A 17868-nucleotide genomic window follows, 5' to 3' on the forward strand; every position below is an offset into this window, starting at 1 on the left:
AGAACTTCCGTGTGCCTCAAGTGTGGCCCTGAAAAGACAAAAAACAAACAAACAAACACAACCCTTCATTTATAGAAATAGGCAGTGCGTGAGCTGGATTTGGCCCTGGGATATGAGTAGAGTATATTCTTAGGGTGAAGTTAATCAGTGGTAGTCCATATAGATTCATGTTTAGAATAACCTTGATTACTTTTTAATTCGGAAGACCATCTTCTCAGATGTGATAAGATTAAATTTTTTCTTTTTTATTCTTTTCTTTGGCTGCACCCACAGCATATGGAAGTTCCTGGGCCAGGGATCAAATCCAAGCTGCAACTGTGACCTACTCCACAACTACAGCAACACCGAATCCTTAAGGCATTGAGCCAGGCTGATGATCGAACCTATGCCACCACAGAGACAACACTGGGTCCTTAACCCCATCCACCACAGTGGGAACTCCTTGATGAGATTAATTTATTTTATTTTTTGCTTTTCTTCCCCCTTTTTAAATTACTTAATGAATTTTATTAAATTTGTAGTTGTACAATGATCATCACAACCAAATTTTATAGTATTTCCATCCCAAACCCGCAGGGCATATCCCCACACCCCAACCTGTCTCGTTTGGAAACCGTAAGTTTTTTAAAGTCTGTGAGTCAGTAGGTGTTCTGCAAAGAAGTTCATTGTGTCTTTTTTTTTAGATTCTACGTGTAAGTGGTAGCATTTGATGTTGGTATCTCATTGACTGACTTCACTTAGTATAATTTCTAGGTCCATCCATGTTGCTGCAAATGCCGTTTTTTCTTTCTTTTTAATGGCTGAGTAACACTCCATTGTGTATATGTACCACATCATCTTTAGCCCCTCCTCTGTCGATGGGCATTTTGGTGGTTTCCACATCTTGGCTGTTGTATATAGTGCTGCAATGAACATTGGAGTACATGTGTCTTTTCAAGTCATGGTTTTCTCTGGATAGATCTGAGGAATCTCCATACTGTTTTCCACAGTGGTTGTACCAATTTACATTCCTACCAACAGTGTATTAAGGTTCCCTTTTCTCCACACCCTCTCTAGCATTTATTGTCCGTAGACTTTTTGATGATGGCCATTCTGGCTGGTATAAGGTGGTACCTCATAGTAGTTTTGATTTGCATTTCTCTAACAATTAGTGATGTTAAACATCTTTTCATGTGTTTTTGGCCATTCGTATGTCTTTGGGGAATTGTCTGTTTAGATCTGCCCATTTTTTTGTTGGGATTGTTTGTTTTTTTGGTATTGAGCTGTAGAAGGTGTTTATAAATTTTGGAGATTAATCCCTTGTCAGTTGCTTCATTTACAAATATTTTCTCCCATTCCGTGGGTTGTCTTTTCATTTTGTTTAGAGTTTACTTCGCTGTGCAGAAACCTTAAAGTTTAAGTCCCATTTGTTTGTTTTTATTGTCATTACTCTAGGAGGCGAATCTGAGAAGATGTTGCTATCGTTTATGTCAGAGTGTTTGGCCTGTGTTTTCCTCTAAGAGTTTTATAGTACCTGGTCTTATATTTAGGTCTTTAATCCATTTTTTTAGTAAGTAAATTTTATTTTATTTTTTATTTTTTTGGCTTTTCTAGGGCTGCACCCGTGGCATATGGAGGTTCCCAGGCTAGGGGTCTAATTGGAGCTGTAGCTACTGGCCGACGCCAGAGCCACAGCAACTCGGAATCTGAGCTGCGTCTACAGCCTACACCACAGCCCATGGAAATGCCAGATCCTTAACCCACTGAGTGAGACTAGGGATCAAATTCGAAACCTCATGGTTCCTAATCGATTCGTTAATCACCGAGCCATTATGGGAACTCCTTATTTATTTTTTTAAATTTTATTTTATTTTTTAAATTGTTTCCCCAATACAATTTTTTTTCTAATGTACAGCATGGTAACACATACATGTACACATTCTATTTTTCTCACAAAGTCTTTAATCCATTTTGAGTTTATTTTTGTGTATGGTGTTAGGAGGTATTCTAATTTCATTCTTTTTTTTTTTGTCTTTTTAGAGCCGAACCCATGGCATATGGAGGTTCCCAGTCTAGGGGTCTAATAGGAGCCGTAGCTGCCAGCACAGGATCCGAGCTGTATCTGTGACCTACACCACAGCTCACGGCACTGCCAGATCCTTAACCCACTGAGCAAGGCAAGGGATCGAACCCACAAACTCATGGTTCCTAGTCGGATTTGTTTCCGCTGTGCCACAACAGGAACTCCTCTAATTTCATCCTTTTACGTGTAGCTGTCCAGTTTTCCCAGCACCACTTATTGAACAAGCTGTCCTTTCTCCATTGTATATTCTTGGCTCCTTTGTCATAGATTAGTTGACTGTAGGTGCATGGGTTTAATTCTGGGCTTTCTATCCTGTTCCACTGATCTATATTTCTGTCTTTGTGCCAGTATCATACATTTTTGATGACTCTAGCTTTGTAGTATAGTCTGAAGTCAGGGAACCTGATTCCTCCAGCTCTGTTTTTCTTTCTCAGGATGTCTTTGGCTGTTCTGGGTCTTTTGCGCTTCCAAACAAACTTTAAAATATTTTGTTCGAATTCTGTGAAAAACGTCCTTGGTACTTTGGTAGGGATTGCATCGAATCTGTAGATGCCTTGGGTATATAGTCATTTTGATAATATTGATTCTTCCAATCCAAGAGCATTGTTATGTCTTTCCATCTGTTTGTGTCATCTTTGATTTCTTTCGTCAGCATCTTATACTTTTCAGAATACAGGTCTTTTGTCTCTTTAGGGGTTTATACCTAAGTATTTTATTCTTTTTGATGCAATGGTAAATGGGATTGTTTCCCTAATTTCTCTTTCTGATCTTTCATTGTTAGTATATAGAAATGTAGTCGATTTCTGTGTATTAATTTTGTATCCTGTGACTTTGCCAAATTCATGGATGAACTCTAACAGTTTTCTGGTAGAGTCTTTAGGATTCTCTAAGTATAGTATCATGTCATCTGCAAATAGTGATAGTTTTACTTCTTCCTTTCCAATTTGGCCAGGGATCAAATCCAAGCTGCAACTGTTACCTACGCCACAGCTACAGCAACACTGGATCCTTAAGGCATTGTGTCAGGCTGACAATTGAACCTGTGCCACCACAGAGATAACACTTGGTCCTTAACCCCTCCACTACAGTGGGAACTCCTCAATGATATTAATTTTTTATTTTATTTTATTTTTATTTTTTGCTTTTTAGGGCTGCATCTGCAGCATATGGAGGTTCCCAGGCTAGGGGTCGATGGAGCTGTAGCTGCTGGCCTATGCCATAGCCATAGCAACTTCAGATCTGAGCCGCCTCTGCAACCTACACCACAGCTCATGGCGATGCTGGATCCTGAACCCACTGAGGGAGGCCAGGGATTGAACTTGTGTCCTCATGGATGGTAGTCAGATTTGTTTTCCTTGAGCCACGACAGGAACTCCTGAGATTAATTTTTGAAAAACCTCATTTTGGTTAAAGAAGGCTCGTAAGAGAAATAGGAGAAGCCTTGTCCTTGCCATTCTTTTGTTCACTTACAATTGCATTATTAATATTATTTTATTACATAGCTTCTTTTTTGTGGGGGGGCCACACCCATGGCATGTGGAAGTTCCCAGGATAGGGATCGAATCTGTACCACAGCAGTGATGACACTAGATCCTTAATCAGCTATGCTACAAGGGATAGCTTCTTTATAGCTTCTTTATAGGAATCTTTTAAGCCACTTACTAATTTTTTATGCTTTAGTAGTTAAAAATGCATATAGTTGCACAACAATGTGAATGTACTTAATGCCATTGAATTGTATACTTTAAAGTGGTTTAAGTGGTAAGTTGTATGTTATGTATATTTTACCATAGTGCTAAACATTTGATGTAAATCCACTTGCATGGACACAGGTTTTTCCCCCCATTTTTTGAAGTTTTATTGAAGTATAGTTGATTTACAATGTTGTGATAATTTCTTTTTTGGGGGGGGGTCTTTTTAGGGCTGCATCCACGGCGTGTGGAAGTTCCCAGGCTAGGAGTCAAATCAGAGCTACAGCTGCTGGCCCACACCACAGCCACAGCAAACACGGGGTCCGAGCTGTAGCTGCGTCTTCGATCTACACCACAGCTCACAGCAACACCGGATCCTTAACCCACCAAACGAGGCCAGGGATCGAACTTGTGTCCTCATGGATACTAGTCCGATTTGTTACCTCTGAGCCACGCCAGGAACTCCTGCTCTCCCATTCCTAATCCAGCTCTGCTTTCTCATGCTTATTTCTATATACTTTATATAAACTTCTACTATAATTCTGACTATATTGCATTTTAGTTAATTGCTTATATCTCTCTCCCCCTTCCTCTTTGAGTAACATGTCTTAGTTATAAACTGTATTCCTAGTACCTAGCTGTGGCATACAGCATGCTCTCAATAAATGTTTTTATCTAATTATTAGAACTAGAATTAACCCAAACTTTGACAAGCATCTCAGTGGTTCATAATCTCAACTCTTTATGATGGCTCAACTAACTCTTCCTCCCCTTCATAATTTTGGTTAGCCTTGAGTTTTTTCAGCAGCTTAAATCTCATCTTTACTGCCAGCACAGCCTTTTTTCATACCAGTATTTGGCATTAGGAATACTTGGATGTGAGTTATATTTGCATAGTACATATCTTTCAGAATAATTACTGTAATTGATCTTGCTGATGTTGATTGTTAAATATTTATTGACTGCCTGCTGTGTGCTAGAGGGTACCACATTGAGTATTTTATATACAAGGAAATTATGAAATTGGATGATAGATACAAGATCCTGTAACATGTTAATGACAGAACTGCACCTAGATCCTAGGTCTCTTGACTTGTGGTCCATTGGATAGAAGGGAGTTGCTGTGAAAAGAGTTAAGTAGTAAAGTTGGGATGGTATGTGTGAGAGAGGGTTTGCTTATGATCATTCTAACCTCTACTTGAGTATTTTCAGTAATTGAGAAGTTAAGACTCAAAAAAGGAAGTACATTAGGAGTTCCCATCATGGCTCAGTGCAAACAAATCTGACTAGCATCCATGAGGACGCAGGTTTGATCCCTGGCCCCGCTCAGTGGGTTAAGGATCCAGACTTGCCATGAGCTGTAGTGTAGGTTGCAGACGTGTTTTGGATCTGACGTTGTTGTGACTGTGGTGTAGGCTGGCAGCTACAGCTCTGATTTCAATCCCTAGTCTGGGAATGTCCATATGCCATGGGTGTGGCCCTAAAGATTGAGACCCAAAAAAAAGGAAGTGCATTGTGTTTATTCAGACTTTTGGAGGTTCAGTTTAATCAGTTTGGCATACCTTTCTGGGTGATCGGATGGACATCAAACTGTAAATTCAGTATAGGATGCTCTGGGAAGAGATGGTGTGGGGTCTTCTGCCTTGGCTGCTATAGAAGTAGTTGACTGATGTGTGGTAGCCAAATAGAGTCTCAGAGACAGAGGGTGACTGACTGCTGTGGTGTTGTATGTATCTTGGTGGCCTCTACATGATACGATCAATATGGTCCTTGTCATTATTTGATGGTTCAGAAATAGCTTACCCAGAAATAGTAAAATTTTGAGAAAAAAGATCACAAAAGATCTAAAAGCAGGTCAAAATATATCAACTTAAAGTGGTAGATGTGTATCTGGCTCAAGATCTGGAATCTGTCTAAATAGGGATCCCTTCCTGCTGGGTCTAGCCTGAGACCAGGTTTAAAAATCAAAATGGCATTGGCGGCTCTGGAGTGCTGAGTCACAGGTTCAACCCCTGGCCTGCATGGTGGGTTAAGGATCCGGTGTTGCTGCAGCTGGATGAGGCGTAGGTCACAACTGCAGCCTAGATCTGATCCCTGGTCTGTCTTGGTAAGGACAGAATTTAGAGCCACTTGAATAGTGTCTTCCTATGAGCTTCAGGTTATGAGGACTTGGCCTTCTTTTACTCTGGGACTAGTTCTCTCTTAATCAGCTGCTGGACATTCAAAAGCAAATCACTCAGATCTGTGGGAAGAGACTGCTATATTCTTGGCCTTGCATTGTTTTGATATTCAGTTGTCAAAAAAGCCTGGGTTATTAACAATTTCCCTATGAAGGGTGGAGCTTAAGATTGCCCCAAAAAACGGAAATAAGAAAAAAAAATAAAAAACAAGATTTCCAGGAATACTGTTTATTTCATATTTACTGTTACTTGGGTAATATATAAGATCTATTATTCTATGAAATTTGTGGTAGTTTATGCTACTTTTTTTTTTTCTTTTTTGTATTTCCCACTTCTGCTGAGCACTTTCCGTGGGCACACTGACTTTAGTCCCTATTTTTTTCTCCAGGGTCATCTAGTAGCAGGCACCCAAATCAGGCAACTCCAAAGAAAAGTGGCTTAAAGAATGGCCAAATGAAGAATAAAGATGATGAGTGCTTTGGGGATGATATTGAGGAGATCCCAGACACAGATTTTGATTTTGAAGGGAACTTGGCCCTTTTTGACAAGGCAGCTGTGTTTGAGGAGATTGATACCTATGAGAGGAGGAGTGGTAGCCGTTCCCGGGGCATCCCAAATGAGAGACCTACTCGGTACCGCCACGATGAGAACATCCTGGAGTCAGAGCCCATTGTCTACCGACGGATCACAGTGCCCCACAATGTAAGCAAGGAGTTCTGCACAGGTAAGTTAACCCTACATCTCACTGGCTGGTCTTCACTTTCTTTCTTTTTTTTTTTGTCAGTTTAACTTAATTTTTATTTTATGTTGGAGTATACTTGATTTACAGTGTTGTGTTGGTTTCAGGTGTATGGCAAAGTGATTTAGTTATGCATATATCCATCCTTTTTCATATTCTTGCCATATAGAATTATAGAATGTCAGAGTTCCCGTTGTGGCTCAACAGTTAATGAACCTGACTGGTATCCGTGAGGATACGGATTTGATCCCTGGCCCTGCTCAGTGGGTTAAGGATCCGGAATTGCCATGAGCTAAGGTGTAGGTCACAGATGCGGCTCGGATCTAGTGTTGCTGTGGCTCTGGCGTAGGCTGGTGGCTATAGCTCCAATGGGATCCCCTAGCCTGGAAACCTCCATCTGCTGTGGTTGCAGCCCTAAAAAGACAAAAAGACAAAAGAAAAAAAAAAAGAAATACAGAATGTTGAGTAGAGTTCCCTGTCCTTTCCATTAGGACCTTGTTGTTTATCTGTTTTATATATAGTAGTTTGTATTTGCTAAATCCAACCTCCTAATTTATCTCTCTCCAACCCTCTTGCCTCTTTGAAAGCCATAAATGTGATTTAAAAAAATTTTTTTATTATAGTTCATTCCATAAATGTGTTTTTTATGTCTGTGAATCTGTTTCTGTTTTGTAAATAGGTTTGTTTGTATCTTGTTTTAGATTCCACATATAAGTAATGGATAATATTCATCTTTGTGTGACTTTACCTGGTATGATAATCTCAAGATCCATCCATGTTGCTTCAAATGGCATTATTCCATTCTTTTTTATGGCTGAGTAGTATTCCATTGTGTGTGTATGTCACATGTTCTTTATTCATCTGTCGATGGACTTCTAGGTTACTTCCATGTCTTGATTATTGCAAATGATGCATCTTTTTTTTTTTTGCTTTGTTGAGTTAGAGCTGTAGCTGCTGGCCTGTGCCACAGCCAGAGCAACATGGTATCCGAGCCACATCTGCAACCTACACCACAGCTCACGGCAACTCCAGATCCCCTACCCACTGAGTAAGGCCAGGGATCGATACTGGTTGGATTCATTTCCACTGTGCCACGGCGGGAACTCCGCATATATCTTTTTGAATTAGAGTTTTCTTGGATACCCAGGAGTGGGGTTGCTGGATCATATGGTAACTCTATTTTTAGTTTTTTAAGGAATCACCTTACTGTTTTCCATAGTGCCTCACCAATTTACATTCCCACCAACAGTGTGGGAGGGTTCCCTTTTCTCCATACCCTCTCCAGCATTTATTATTTGTAGACTTTTTAATGATGGCCATTCTGACCAGTGTGAGGTGATGCCTCATTGTAGTTTTGATTTCCATTTCTCTAATAATTAGCAATGCTGAGCATCTTTTCATGTGCCTCTTGGCCATGTGTATGTCTTCTTTGGAGAAATGTCTCTTTAGGTCTTCTCCCCATTTTTTGATTGGGTTCTTTTTTTGTTATTAAGTTGTACGAGTTGTTTGTATATTTTGGAAATTAAGCCCTTGTCAGTCATATCGTTCACATGTCTGTATGGATGATTTCCTGCCTTTACTGTATGTTTGCCTTTAATGGTGAGCCTTTCCATTCATAATTTTCTTGTTTCTAGTTGTGGCCTTTTCTTTCCACTAAGAGAAGTCCCTTTAGCATTTGTAAAGCTGGTTTGGTGGTACTGAATTCTCTTAGTTTTTGCTTGTTTTTTTCAGACTGATCTCTCCATCACATCTGGATGAGAACCTTGCTGGGTAGAGTATGCTTGGTTATAGGTTTTTCCCTTTCATCATTTTAAATATATCATGCCATTCCCTTCTGGCCTGCAGAGTTTCTGCTGAAAAATCAGCTGATAACCCTATGAGGATTCCCTTGTATGTTATTTGTTGCTTTTATCTTGTTTCTTTTAGTATCTTCTTTTTGTATTTAATTTTTCTCAGTTTGGTTAATATATGTCTTGGTGTGTTCCTCTTGGGGTTTATGGGACACTTTGTGCTTCCTGGCCTTGAGTGAGTGTATCCTTTCCCGCGATAAGGAGGTTTTCACCTATTGTCTCTTCACATATTTTCTCAGGCCTGTTCTCTCTCTCTCTTCTCCTTCTGGGACCCCTACAATGTGAATGTTGGTGCATTTAATGTTGTCCCAGAGGTCTTTTAGACTGTCTTCATTTATTTTTGTTCTTTTATCTTTATTCTGTTCCTTGGCAGTGATTTCTACCAGTCTGTCCTCCAGCTCACTTATTTGTTCTTCTGCCTTATTTATTCTGCTATTAATTCCTACTAGTATATTTTTCATTGCTGTTATTGTATTGTTCATCTCTGTTTGTTCTTTAAATCTTCTGGCTCTTTGTTAAATATTTCTTAAATCTTCTCTGTGCATCTGCTGTTTTTTGAGATCTTGTATCATCTTTACTGCCCTTATTCTGAATTCTTTTTCAGATGAAGTGCCCATTTCCCTTGCTATCTGTTCTTCTGGGGTTTTTATCTTGTTCTTTCATCTAGAGTATAGTTCTCTGCTATCTCATTTTGTCTGACACTCTGTGTCTGTGGTCTCCATTCCATAGGCTGCAGGAATGCAGTTCCTCTTACTCTTGGTGTCTGCTCACTGGTGGGTGAAGTTGGTCCAGGGGTTTGTGCAGGCTTCCTGGTGGCAGGGACTGGTGCCCGCCCACTGGTGGGTGGAGCGGGGTCTTGTCCCTCTGATGGGCATGGCCATGTAAGGGGTGTGTTTAGAGGTGAGGCAGCTGTGGGTTCAAGGCAACTTTAGGCAGCCTGTCTACCAGTGGTTGGGGTTGTGTTCCCACCTGTTGGTGGTTGGGCCTGAGACGTCCTAGCACTGGAGCCTTCAGGCTATTGGGTGGAGCCAGGTCTTGGTGCCAAATGGTGACCTCCAGGAGGTCAGTGGATATTCCCTGGGGCTTCTGTGACCATTGTTATTGTCCCCACTGAGCCACAGCCAACCCACACCTCCCCAGGAGACCCTTGAAGACCTATAGGTAGGTCTGGCCCAGGCTCCTGTTGAGTCACTGCTTTGCTCTGGTCCCAGGGCATGTGAAACCTTGTGTAAACCCTACAAGAGTGGAGTCTCTATTTCCCTCAGTCCTGTGAAACTCTGGCACTCAAGCCCTGCTGACCTTCAAAGCCAAATGCTCTGGGGGCTCCCAGTTCTCCCAGGCTGAGGAGCTTGACATGGGACTCAGAACTCTCACTCCTGTGGGAGAATCTCTGTGATATAATTATTTTCCAGTTTGTGAGTCATCTGTGCAGTGGGTACAAGATTTGATTATATTGTGAAAAATGCCCATTCTGCCGTCTTGTTGTGGCTTCCTCTTTGTCTTTGGATGTAAAATATCTTTTTTCATAGTTTCCAGTCTTTTTTGTCGATGGTTGTTCAGCAGATGTTTATTTTGGTGTTTTCATGAAGTGAGCTCAAGTCTTACTCTGCCATCTTTTCTCTGATCCCTTCCCTTTCTTTTATATTTGAAACAGAGTGACCCAGATTCTGAGTCAGAGTCTTGAAGTAGGAATTAACTCAAGTGGCATGTTGACTGGCCCATTATACTATGTTGTCTCTTGGAGATTGTGGCCAGTGTAACATCCTGCCTACCACTAGGTTGCAGGTGAGGGCTGACTTCTCTTCATGTCCATTTATACCCTGCACCTGGAGGAATCTGGTCTCCTATTTATTAGGTATGTTATTAACAACTAAAGACACAGAGGCCGACCATCTATATTCACATAATCAGGTCTGTTTTCAGTTGGACTTCGCTGTTACTGCCTGTTGATTTTACAAGAAGTTCAGCTCTTTTTCACTGGTTGTTTGCTGGGGTAAGAAATAGTGGAGCTGGATGGTTAAAAACACTGGCTGAAATTAGAGTTTCAATAAATTACATTTGTTTACTATACCGTCACCTTCTCCTGCTCACCTTGGTCATTGAGTGTTGGCTGTGCATGATGGTCATGTGACACAGCAGTGCCTTGGTAGTTACGAAGTCACTGTGTGTGATAGCCTAGTCTGTTACCTTAGTGCTTTTTAAGTTTCTTTTTCCTTCTTTCTTTTTTTTTTTTTTAGCATTAGAATCTTTTCTTCAAACATGGCATTTGAGGCAGCTGTGGGAGGGGTGATCTACCTCATCCCTGCCTCTGTCCCTTCTCTAAACTTATTATTAACTGGACTTCTTGGAATACAGATTGAAACCATTGTTACTAAGTGATCTTAAGACCTAAAGGGGGAATCATAATCATTTTAATAGGTAGGGAAGGAACTGAGTATAATCATTTAAGCTTGCAGTTTTGAATATAGGGAATATAAATCTTGAATGCTAGTAGCAGCTACAGGGAGATTTATGGAGACAGCTTAATTACATTTAGAGGAAAATCAGAGATAGGGCGTGGCATTTTGTAAACAGTAAGGCTCTGTTGTATTTGGTTTTGCTGAGTATAAAAGCTTCCATGCAAAAAAAATAAAGCAGATTGTCAAGTTAAAAAAGACTGCTAAATTGTTTTCATCTTCCTCTGGCAGGCGTGCCTCTTTTCTAAGGTAGTTTCCTTAAGTGACATTGACAGTACGACTTGGTGAACTCCTTTAATTTTTATCATCTGTGTTAAGACAAACAACCTAGTTTAGAGCCAGGCCTATATATATTTTTTTTATATAATAATTTTTTTAAATTTTCCCACTGTACAGCAAGGGGGTCAGGTTATCCTTACATGTATACATTACAATTACAGTTTTTCCCCCACCCTTTCTTCTGTTGCAACATGAGTATCTAGACAAAGTTCTCAATGCTATTCAGCAGGATCTCCTTGTAAATCTGTTCTAAGTTGTGTCTGATAAGCCCAAGCTCCCGATCCCTCCCACTCCCTCCCCCTCCCATCAGGCAGCCACAAGTCTCTTCTCCAAGTCCATGATTTTCTTTTCTGAGGAGATGTTCATTTGTGCTGGATATTAGATTCCAGTTATAAGTGATATCATATGGTATTTGTCTTTGTCTTTCTGGCTCATTTCACTCAGGATGAGATTCTCTAGTTCCATCCGTGTTGCTGCAAATGGCATTATGTCATTCCTTTTTATGGCTGAGTAGTATTCCATTGTGTATATATACCACATCTTCCTAGTCCAATCATCTGTCGATGGACATTTGGGTTGTTTCCATGTCCTGGCTATTGTGAATAGTGCTGCAATGAACATGCGGGTGCACATGAGAGCCAGGCCTATTTTAAATTGACAGGTTTGGAGTTCCCATTGTGGCTCTGTGATAATTAATCCGACTCATATCCATGAGGATGTATCCCTGGCCTTGCTCAGTGGGTTAAGTATCCAGCGTTTCCACGGGCTGAGGTATAGGTCACAGACTTGGCTTGGAACTGGTGTGGCTATGGTGTAGGCCAGCAGCTGCAGCTCCAATTCAACCCCTGCTTGGGAACTTCCATATGCCGAAGATGTGGCCCTAAAAAGCAGAAAAAAAAAAAAAAAAAAAGCCAGGTTTGGAGTTCCCGTCGTGGCACAGTGGTTAACGAATCCGACTAGGAACCATGAGGTTGTGGGTTCGATCCCTGCCCTTCCTCAGTGGGTTAAAGATCCGGCGTTGCTGTGAGCTGTGGTGTAGGTTGCAGACGCGGCTCGGATCCTGCGTTGCTGTGGCTGTGGCGTCAAACGGCGGCTACAGCTCCAATTGGACCCCTAGCCTGGGAACCTCCATATGACGAGGGAGAGCGGCCCAAGAAAAGGCAAAAAGACCAAAAAAAAAAAAAGCCAGGTTTTAAGCATTTCAAAGGCCGCTCTCTCGTTGTGTCATAGGCCTGCTGCTGAAGCTCTGATTTGACCCCTAGCATTAGGAATTTCCATTTGCCATAGATGTGGCCCTAAGAAGAATGAGAGGAAAAAAGCAGCTCTCATCCAGTAGGTCTGATAGTATACTCAGATCCTGCCATCCATCCACCTTTGATTGTTCTCCTTTTTATTGCCCTCAGTAGCCAAATGAGCTGCCTCTATTCATAACTCTCTGAAAGCTCAGGTGGTTGGGTCTTGCAGTGTGTGACTTCTCTAAAATTCATGAGCTTGAGGAAATTTAGCCTGCCTTGGAGGGAAGTGGCTAAAAGAGAGAGAATGATAGTAAGAATTAGGAAAGATTCTTAGATCTAGAAGTCTGAGAAAACATTTGCCAAGTTAGACAAGAGGAGAGGTGGGTATTTTTCCCTACTACATACTCCATCTTCCCAGCTTAATCTTCCAACTTGCGCTTTTTTTTTTTTTTTTTTTTTTTTTTTTGGTCTTTTTGCTATTTCTTTGGGCCGCTCCCACGGCAAATGGAGGTTCCCAGGCTAGGAGTCCAATCGGAGCTGTAGCCACCGGCCTACGCCAGAGCCACAGCAACACGGGATCCGAGCCACGTCTGCGACCTACACCACAGCTCACGGCAACGCCGGATCATTAACCCACTGAGCAAGGCCAGGGACCGAACCCGCAACCTCATGGTTCCTAGTCGGATTCGTTAACCACTGCGCCACGACGGGAACTCCGCACTTGCTTTAATTTAATGACGGAAGTCAGAGTTCCCTCCTCTCATATGAAACTATTTTCCCAGAATAGCCATTAACAGACATACTACAAAGCACATGTGCTGGACCTTGGCCAAGAACTCAGGTTGGACCTTGGCCAAGAACTCAGGTGTGGCAGCTGCCAGTGTGTAGTGACCAGTTGCATTCACTGGAGCATGACAGAGAGGAAACAGGCCCTGTAGCCTCATGCTGTCTGGTTTCTCTTTCTTCTTAACAATGGTAAGGAGTAGAAATGAAGTCTTTTTGCCAAGCAGGGTCTATGCTGGAAATAGAGCAAGCAAGCAGTTATCTTGCTGAGTAGCTTCTATAGATGATTTTTATCTCTGATCTGGCTCCAGGGCATAAGCCTCAAAGCAGATTTTCACTCAGGGTTATTCAGGTAGTGCCTAACTAATTTTCCAGTTGGGATCTACTATTCAAATGTTAGTATCAGAATAAGGCACACTATCTGGAATATGTGGAGAAACAACCTAGGGCCCCAAAATGTTAGTGTTGGGTTACTTGATCAGGTAGTATAATTTTCTCTTTTTACAGATGGAGAACATTGAGTTCCAGGGAGGTAAAGGCTCTTATCTGTCACATTTCCATTCCTTTTCTGAATGCGGATAAGTTAAAAAGAAAGAAGACTATAGTGTAAGAAGAGAAGGACGGTTTAATGGCAGTTAGACTGTCTAGCCGTCTCTCTTTAGTATTCCCCAGAAATAGGTTAACTTAAATCAGCACTTGTACCGTAGCTAGGCCAGCTCTCCAGTCTAGCCTTGTAACCTTCATGTTCTAGAACTCCAAATTACCTTTTTTTCTACTAATTCCCAGAATAGCAAAAGAACATCATGTTTACTACCCATTTGGTAATGGCTCGGGTTTCAGGATTCTGGCAGCCTGCTGCTGGTATTACCATTACAGTGGTCTTGCACATTGACTGCATGCTAAGTGGCTAAGTGGTGTCAACAGTTTCTAATCCGTTATACTCCTAATTGCTCATATTTCTTTTGGCAATACTCCTTGCCAACTGTGTGTGTGTGTGGTGGGGGGGGGGGTGTTATAAAAGCTCTATTGATTGGGAAGACACATTTGGGAAAACACATTCAGGAAGCAACTAAATTTAGCACCCAAATTTTTTCTCTCTGGAAAGCCACTTTGGGTTCTTAAATAGTATTGCTGCCTCAAACGTTCCTCAGACGTTCCTTCAGCTTGGACCTGCGCTGCTAAATAATAGTATCCAGTGGTCACATACATGTTTGTTAAGTTTGGCTATAAAATGCTGGATGCATGCGAGCCCCCTGTGTTCAGAGGTGAGAAGTCCCCAAAGAACACTATTTGGGAGAGTGGTAAGATTTTTCAGAGAGAAGAATCTTTGCTAAATACTCATGTAATATTCTAAGAAGTAATACTTAAGGCAATTTGGGTCAGTCAGAATACTGTGGTTAGAAGTTTCCGTTGTGGCGCAGTGCAAATGAATCTGACTAGTGTCCCTGAGGATGTGAGTTTAATCCCTGGCAGGTTAAGAATCTGGTGTTGCCATGAGCTGTGGTGTAGGTCACAGGTGCGGCGTGGATCCCGTGTGGCTGTGGCTCTGGCATAGGCTGGCAGCTGGAGCTCTGATTCGACCCCTAGCTTGGGAACTTCCATATACTGCAGGTGCAGCCCTAAAAAGCATAAAAAAAAAAAAAAAATACTGTGGTTATTATGTGTAAGTCATTCTAAGACAGTTGTAGCATTCAAGTTATTAAAGTTTGCTGGTAAATGGAAAGATATCATATATATCTGGAGTTCACTGAGTGCAGACATGAAGTGCACTGGCTGTTGAGAGACAGGGAGAGGTCCTGAAGCCTGGGTTAATCAGGGAAGGCTTCACAAAGGGAGCAGGACAAAAGCCTTGAAGCATGGGCAGGATGTCACCAGAGAAGAAGAGAAGGAAATTCAGTTAGGCTGGGCAAGTGCTGGTGAATAGTGTGAGTAAAGGACCATATAGGAGATTGGCCATTGACTGGTTTGGCCAGGGCAGAGGTTTTGTGGGGAGAGTAGCAGGAATTAAAAATAACTTAAAGAAAAAAAAAAAGAGGAGTTCCCATCGTGGTGCAGCGAAAATGAATCCAACTAGGAGCCATGAGGTTGCGGGTTCGATCCCTGGCCTTGCTTAGTGGGTTAAGGATCCAGCATTGCCTTGAGCTGTGTAGGTAGCAGACACAGCTCGGATCTGGCATTGCTGTGTTTGTGGTATAGGCCGGCAGCTACAGCTCTGATTAGACCCCTAGCCTGGGAACCTCCATATGCCACAGGTGTGGCCCTAAAAAGCAAAAAAAATAAATAAATGAAATTAAAATTAAAATGACTTCAGACCAGAGCTCAGAGAGCCTGTGTACTGGTGTCGTCTCTGTTTTATGGCCATGGGGAACAACTGAAGGATTCTAAAAATGACATGATCCAAAGTCTCTTTTAGGAAGACGTGTTAGTCTTTTTTTTTTTTTTTTTTTTTTTTTTGTCTTTTGTCTTTTCTAGGGCTGCTCCCACGGCACATGGAGGTTCCCGGGCTAGGGGTCTAATGGGAGCTGCAGCCTCTGGCCTATGCCAGAGCCACAGCAACGCAGGATCTGAGCCGCATCTGCGACCTACACCACAGCTTATGGCAACACCGGATCCTTAACCCACTGAGCAAGGCCAGGGATCGAACCCGCAACCTCACGGTTCCTAGTCGGATTTGTTAACCACTGCGCCACAATGGGAACTCCAGGAAGATGTGTTAGTCTTTAGGAAGACTGATCTCATGATAGAATTCAGGGTATAATTTGAGGAGAGAGAGATCAGAACAGGAAGATAAATTAGGCCAATGAAATAACTAATGTTCCAGGGCTTTGGATCTTTGAATGGAGAGGAAGACAAAAGATGTGAGGGAAATGACCAAGGGGAATTTGATAGGATTTGATGCTTGAAAACAGATCAAAAGGGATTGAGTGAACAAGAGGATTCAAAAGCATTGAATCTGAGGGTCATGAAGAAATGGCAGTGAGTCTAGTTGTGGTTAGATTACATGAGTTTATAATAGGCCAAATCTACATGGTTTTGTGATTTTTCCTCCTGCTTTGTGGCTGAGCCGAAAGAAAGCAGATACTTTCTTTACCACAATGAGGGACTTATTAATTATTACAGGCTTCAACGAGGGGCTTCTGCAGAATCAGAGAATTTAGTTATGTAGCCACATGGGGACTACTGAGCCTCTTTCTTTGTCTGTAGAGTGGGATAATACTTGTCACTGTATTATCTCACTAGTAAATGAGATCACGTGGAAAGCAGGTAGTATAATGCCTGGCTTATAATTATTATTTAGTTAATATTTGACTTTAATGTGAATTACAGAGTCTGCCTCAGTAAAATTACTTCAGAGCATCAATGTTTGCAAAATTTTTCCCTTGTGCCAAGCACTATTCTAGATACTCTAGTTAAGTCATTGCCCATAACCTCAGGGACCTTAGAGTATAGGGCACCCAGATGTGTAAACAAACAAATAATAGAAGTGTGTCAAGATTTAGAGGTAGCAGAAAGCAAAGGGTAGGGCCTGGTTCAGGAGAAACAACATTATAATCAACATCATAATATTAAATGTTCGTTGGGTGTTTACTAGTCCTGGGCACCATTCTAAGCACTTCTCGTGCTTGTCTCAGTTAATGTTCATAGCATCTCTATGAGGTTATCCCGATTTTGTTATATCCTCATTTTGCTGGAGCTAAGTGTTCCAGTAAATCTTTAATCAGGAGTGACTTTAAAGTGTCTGAAACTCTTCATTCCTGGGCTCTGAGAAATTCTTCTCAGGTATGTTTATTCAAGAGCCCTTCCTTTTTGGTAGATTTCTGATTTAACTTCCACCATTTGTTTTCCACTATGTAACCTTCTCTTGTCTTCAAGTGTGTAGAAGCCAGATGGGAGGCACCAGGGTGCCCTTGGTACTGGCACTGAATCTCCACAGTTGTCCCATTGGCTTTGCCTGAGGATGTTCCTCTGCTCCACACTATGTGTCTGCTGAGATGTGGAGAGCAGCAAGTGTGTGATCTGAAGTTGAGTTTACTGTTACTGTCTTGAATGACGAGGTCACAGTTTGAGTGAGACACTTTGGTCTAAGCTCCCTTATTTCGGCACCACTTACCCTGTACTCATTTTTCTCAGTAAAAGCAGTTCTTGTTCCCACTCTGAAGCACCTGGCGAAGCCACAGTTGGTTTTTCCTGCTGTTTTGTGGCTTTTGTCTTGATTCTTCCCACCTTGGCTAGCCAAGTCTTTGAGCTTCAGTGGGGATGTATCTTGCTCTCAGGACAAGCTGGCTTTCACCATGCCATCTGGCAGTTGTTTTCCACAGCTGGCATTCCATTTCGAACTCCCAGCCCAGGCTGCCTTCTGCTGCTGCTTATCACCAAGAGTCCTTCAAGAAGTGTCCTAATGTGGAGTTCCTGTCATGGCGCGGCAGAAATGAATCCTACTAGGAACCACGAGGTTGCGGGTTCAATCCCTGACCTCGACAAGTGGGTAAAGGATCTGGCGTTGCCATGAGCTGTGGTGTAGGTCACAGATGCGGCTCAGATCCAGCGTTGCTGTGGCTGTGGTTGGTGCAGGCTGGCAGCTGTAGCTCCGAT

The 17868-nt window shown here is 42.0% G+C and overlaps 1 protein-coding gene across 3 annotated transcripts in view; it reads left to right on the plus strand.

Annotated features, from left to right (window-relative positions):
• The window catches only part of EDC3 (enhancer of mRNA decapping 3), a 66783-nt gene that overhangs the window by 33171 nt on the left and 15744 nt on the right, over positions 1-17868 (plus strand). For all 3 annotated transcript variants that reach the window (XM_001927872.4, XM_013978071.2, XM_021099053.1), the window contains exon 4: positions 6322-6657. In XM_001927872.4, coding sequence (XP_001927907.1) covers positions 6322-6657 — 336 coding nt within the window. The remainder of the gene's footprint in view (positions 1-6321; positions 6658-17868) is intronic.

This window comes from Sus scrofa, chromosome 7, assembly GCF_000003025.6.
Source record: "Sus scrofa isolate TJ Tabasco breed Duroc chromosome 7, Sscrofa11.1, whole genome shotgun sequence".
Taxonomy (NCBI): Eukaryota; Metazoa; Chordata; class Mammalia; order Artiodactyla; family Suidae; genus Sus; species Sus scrofa.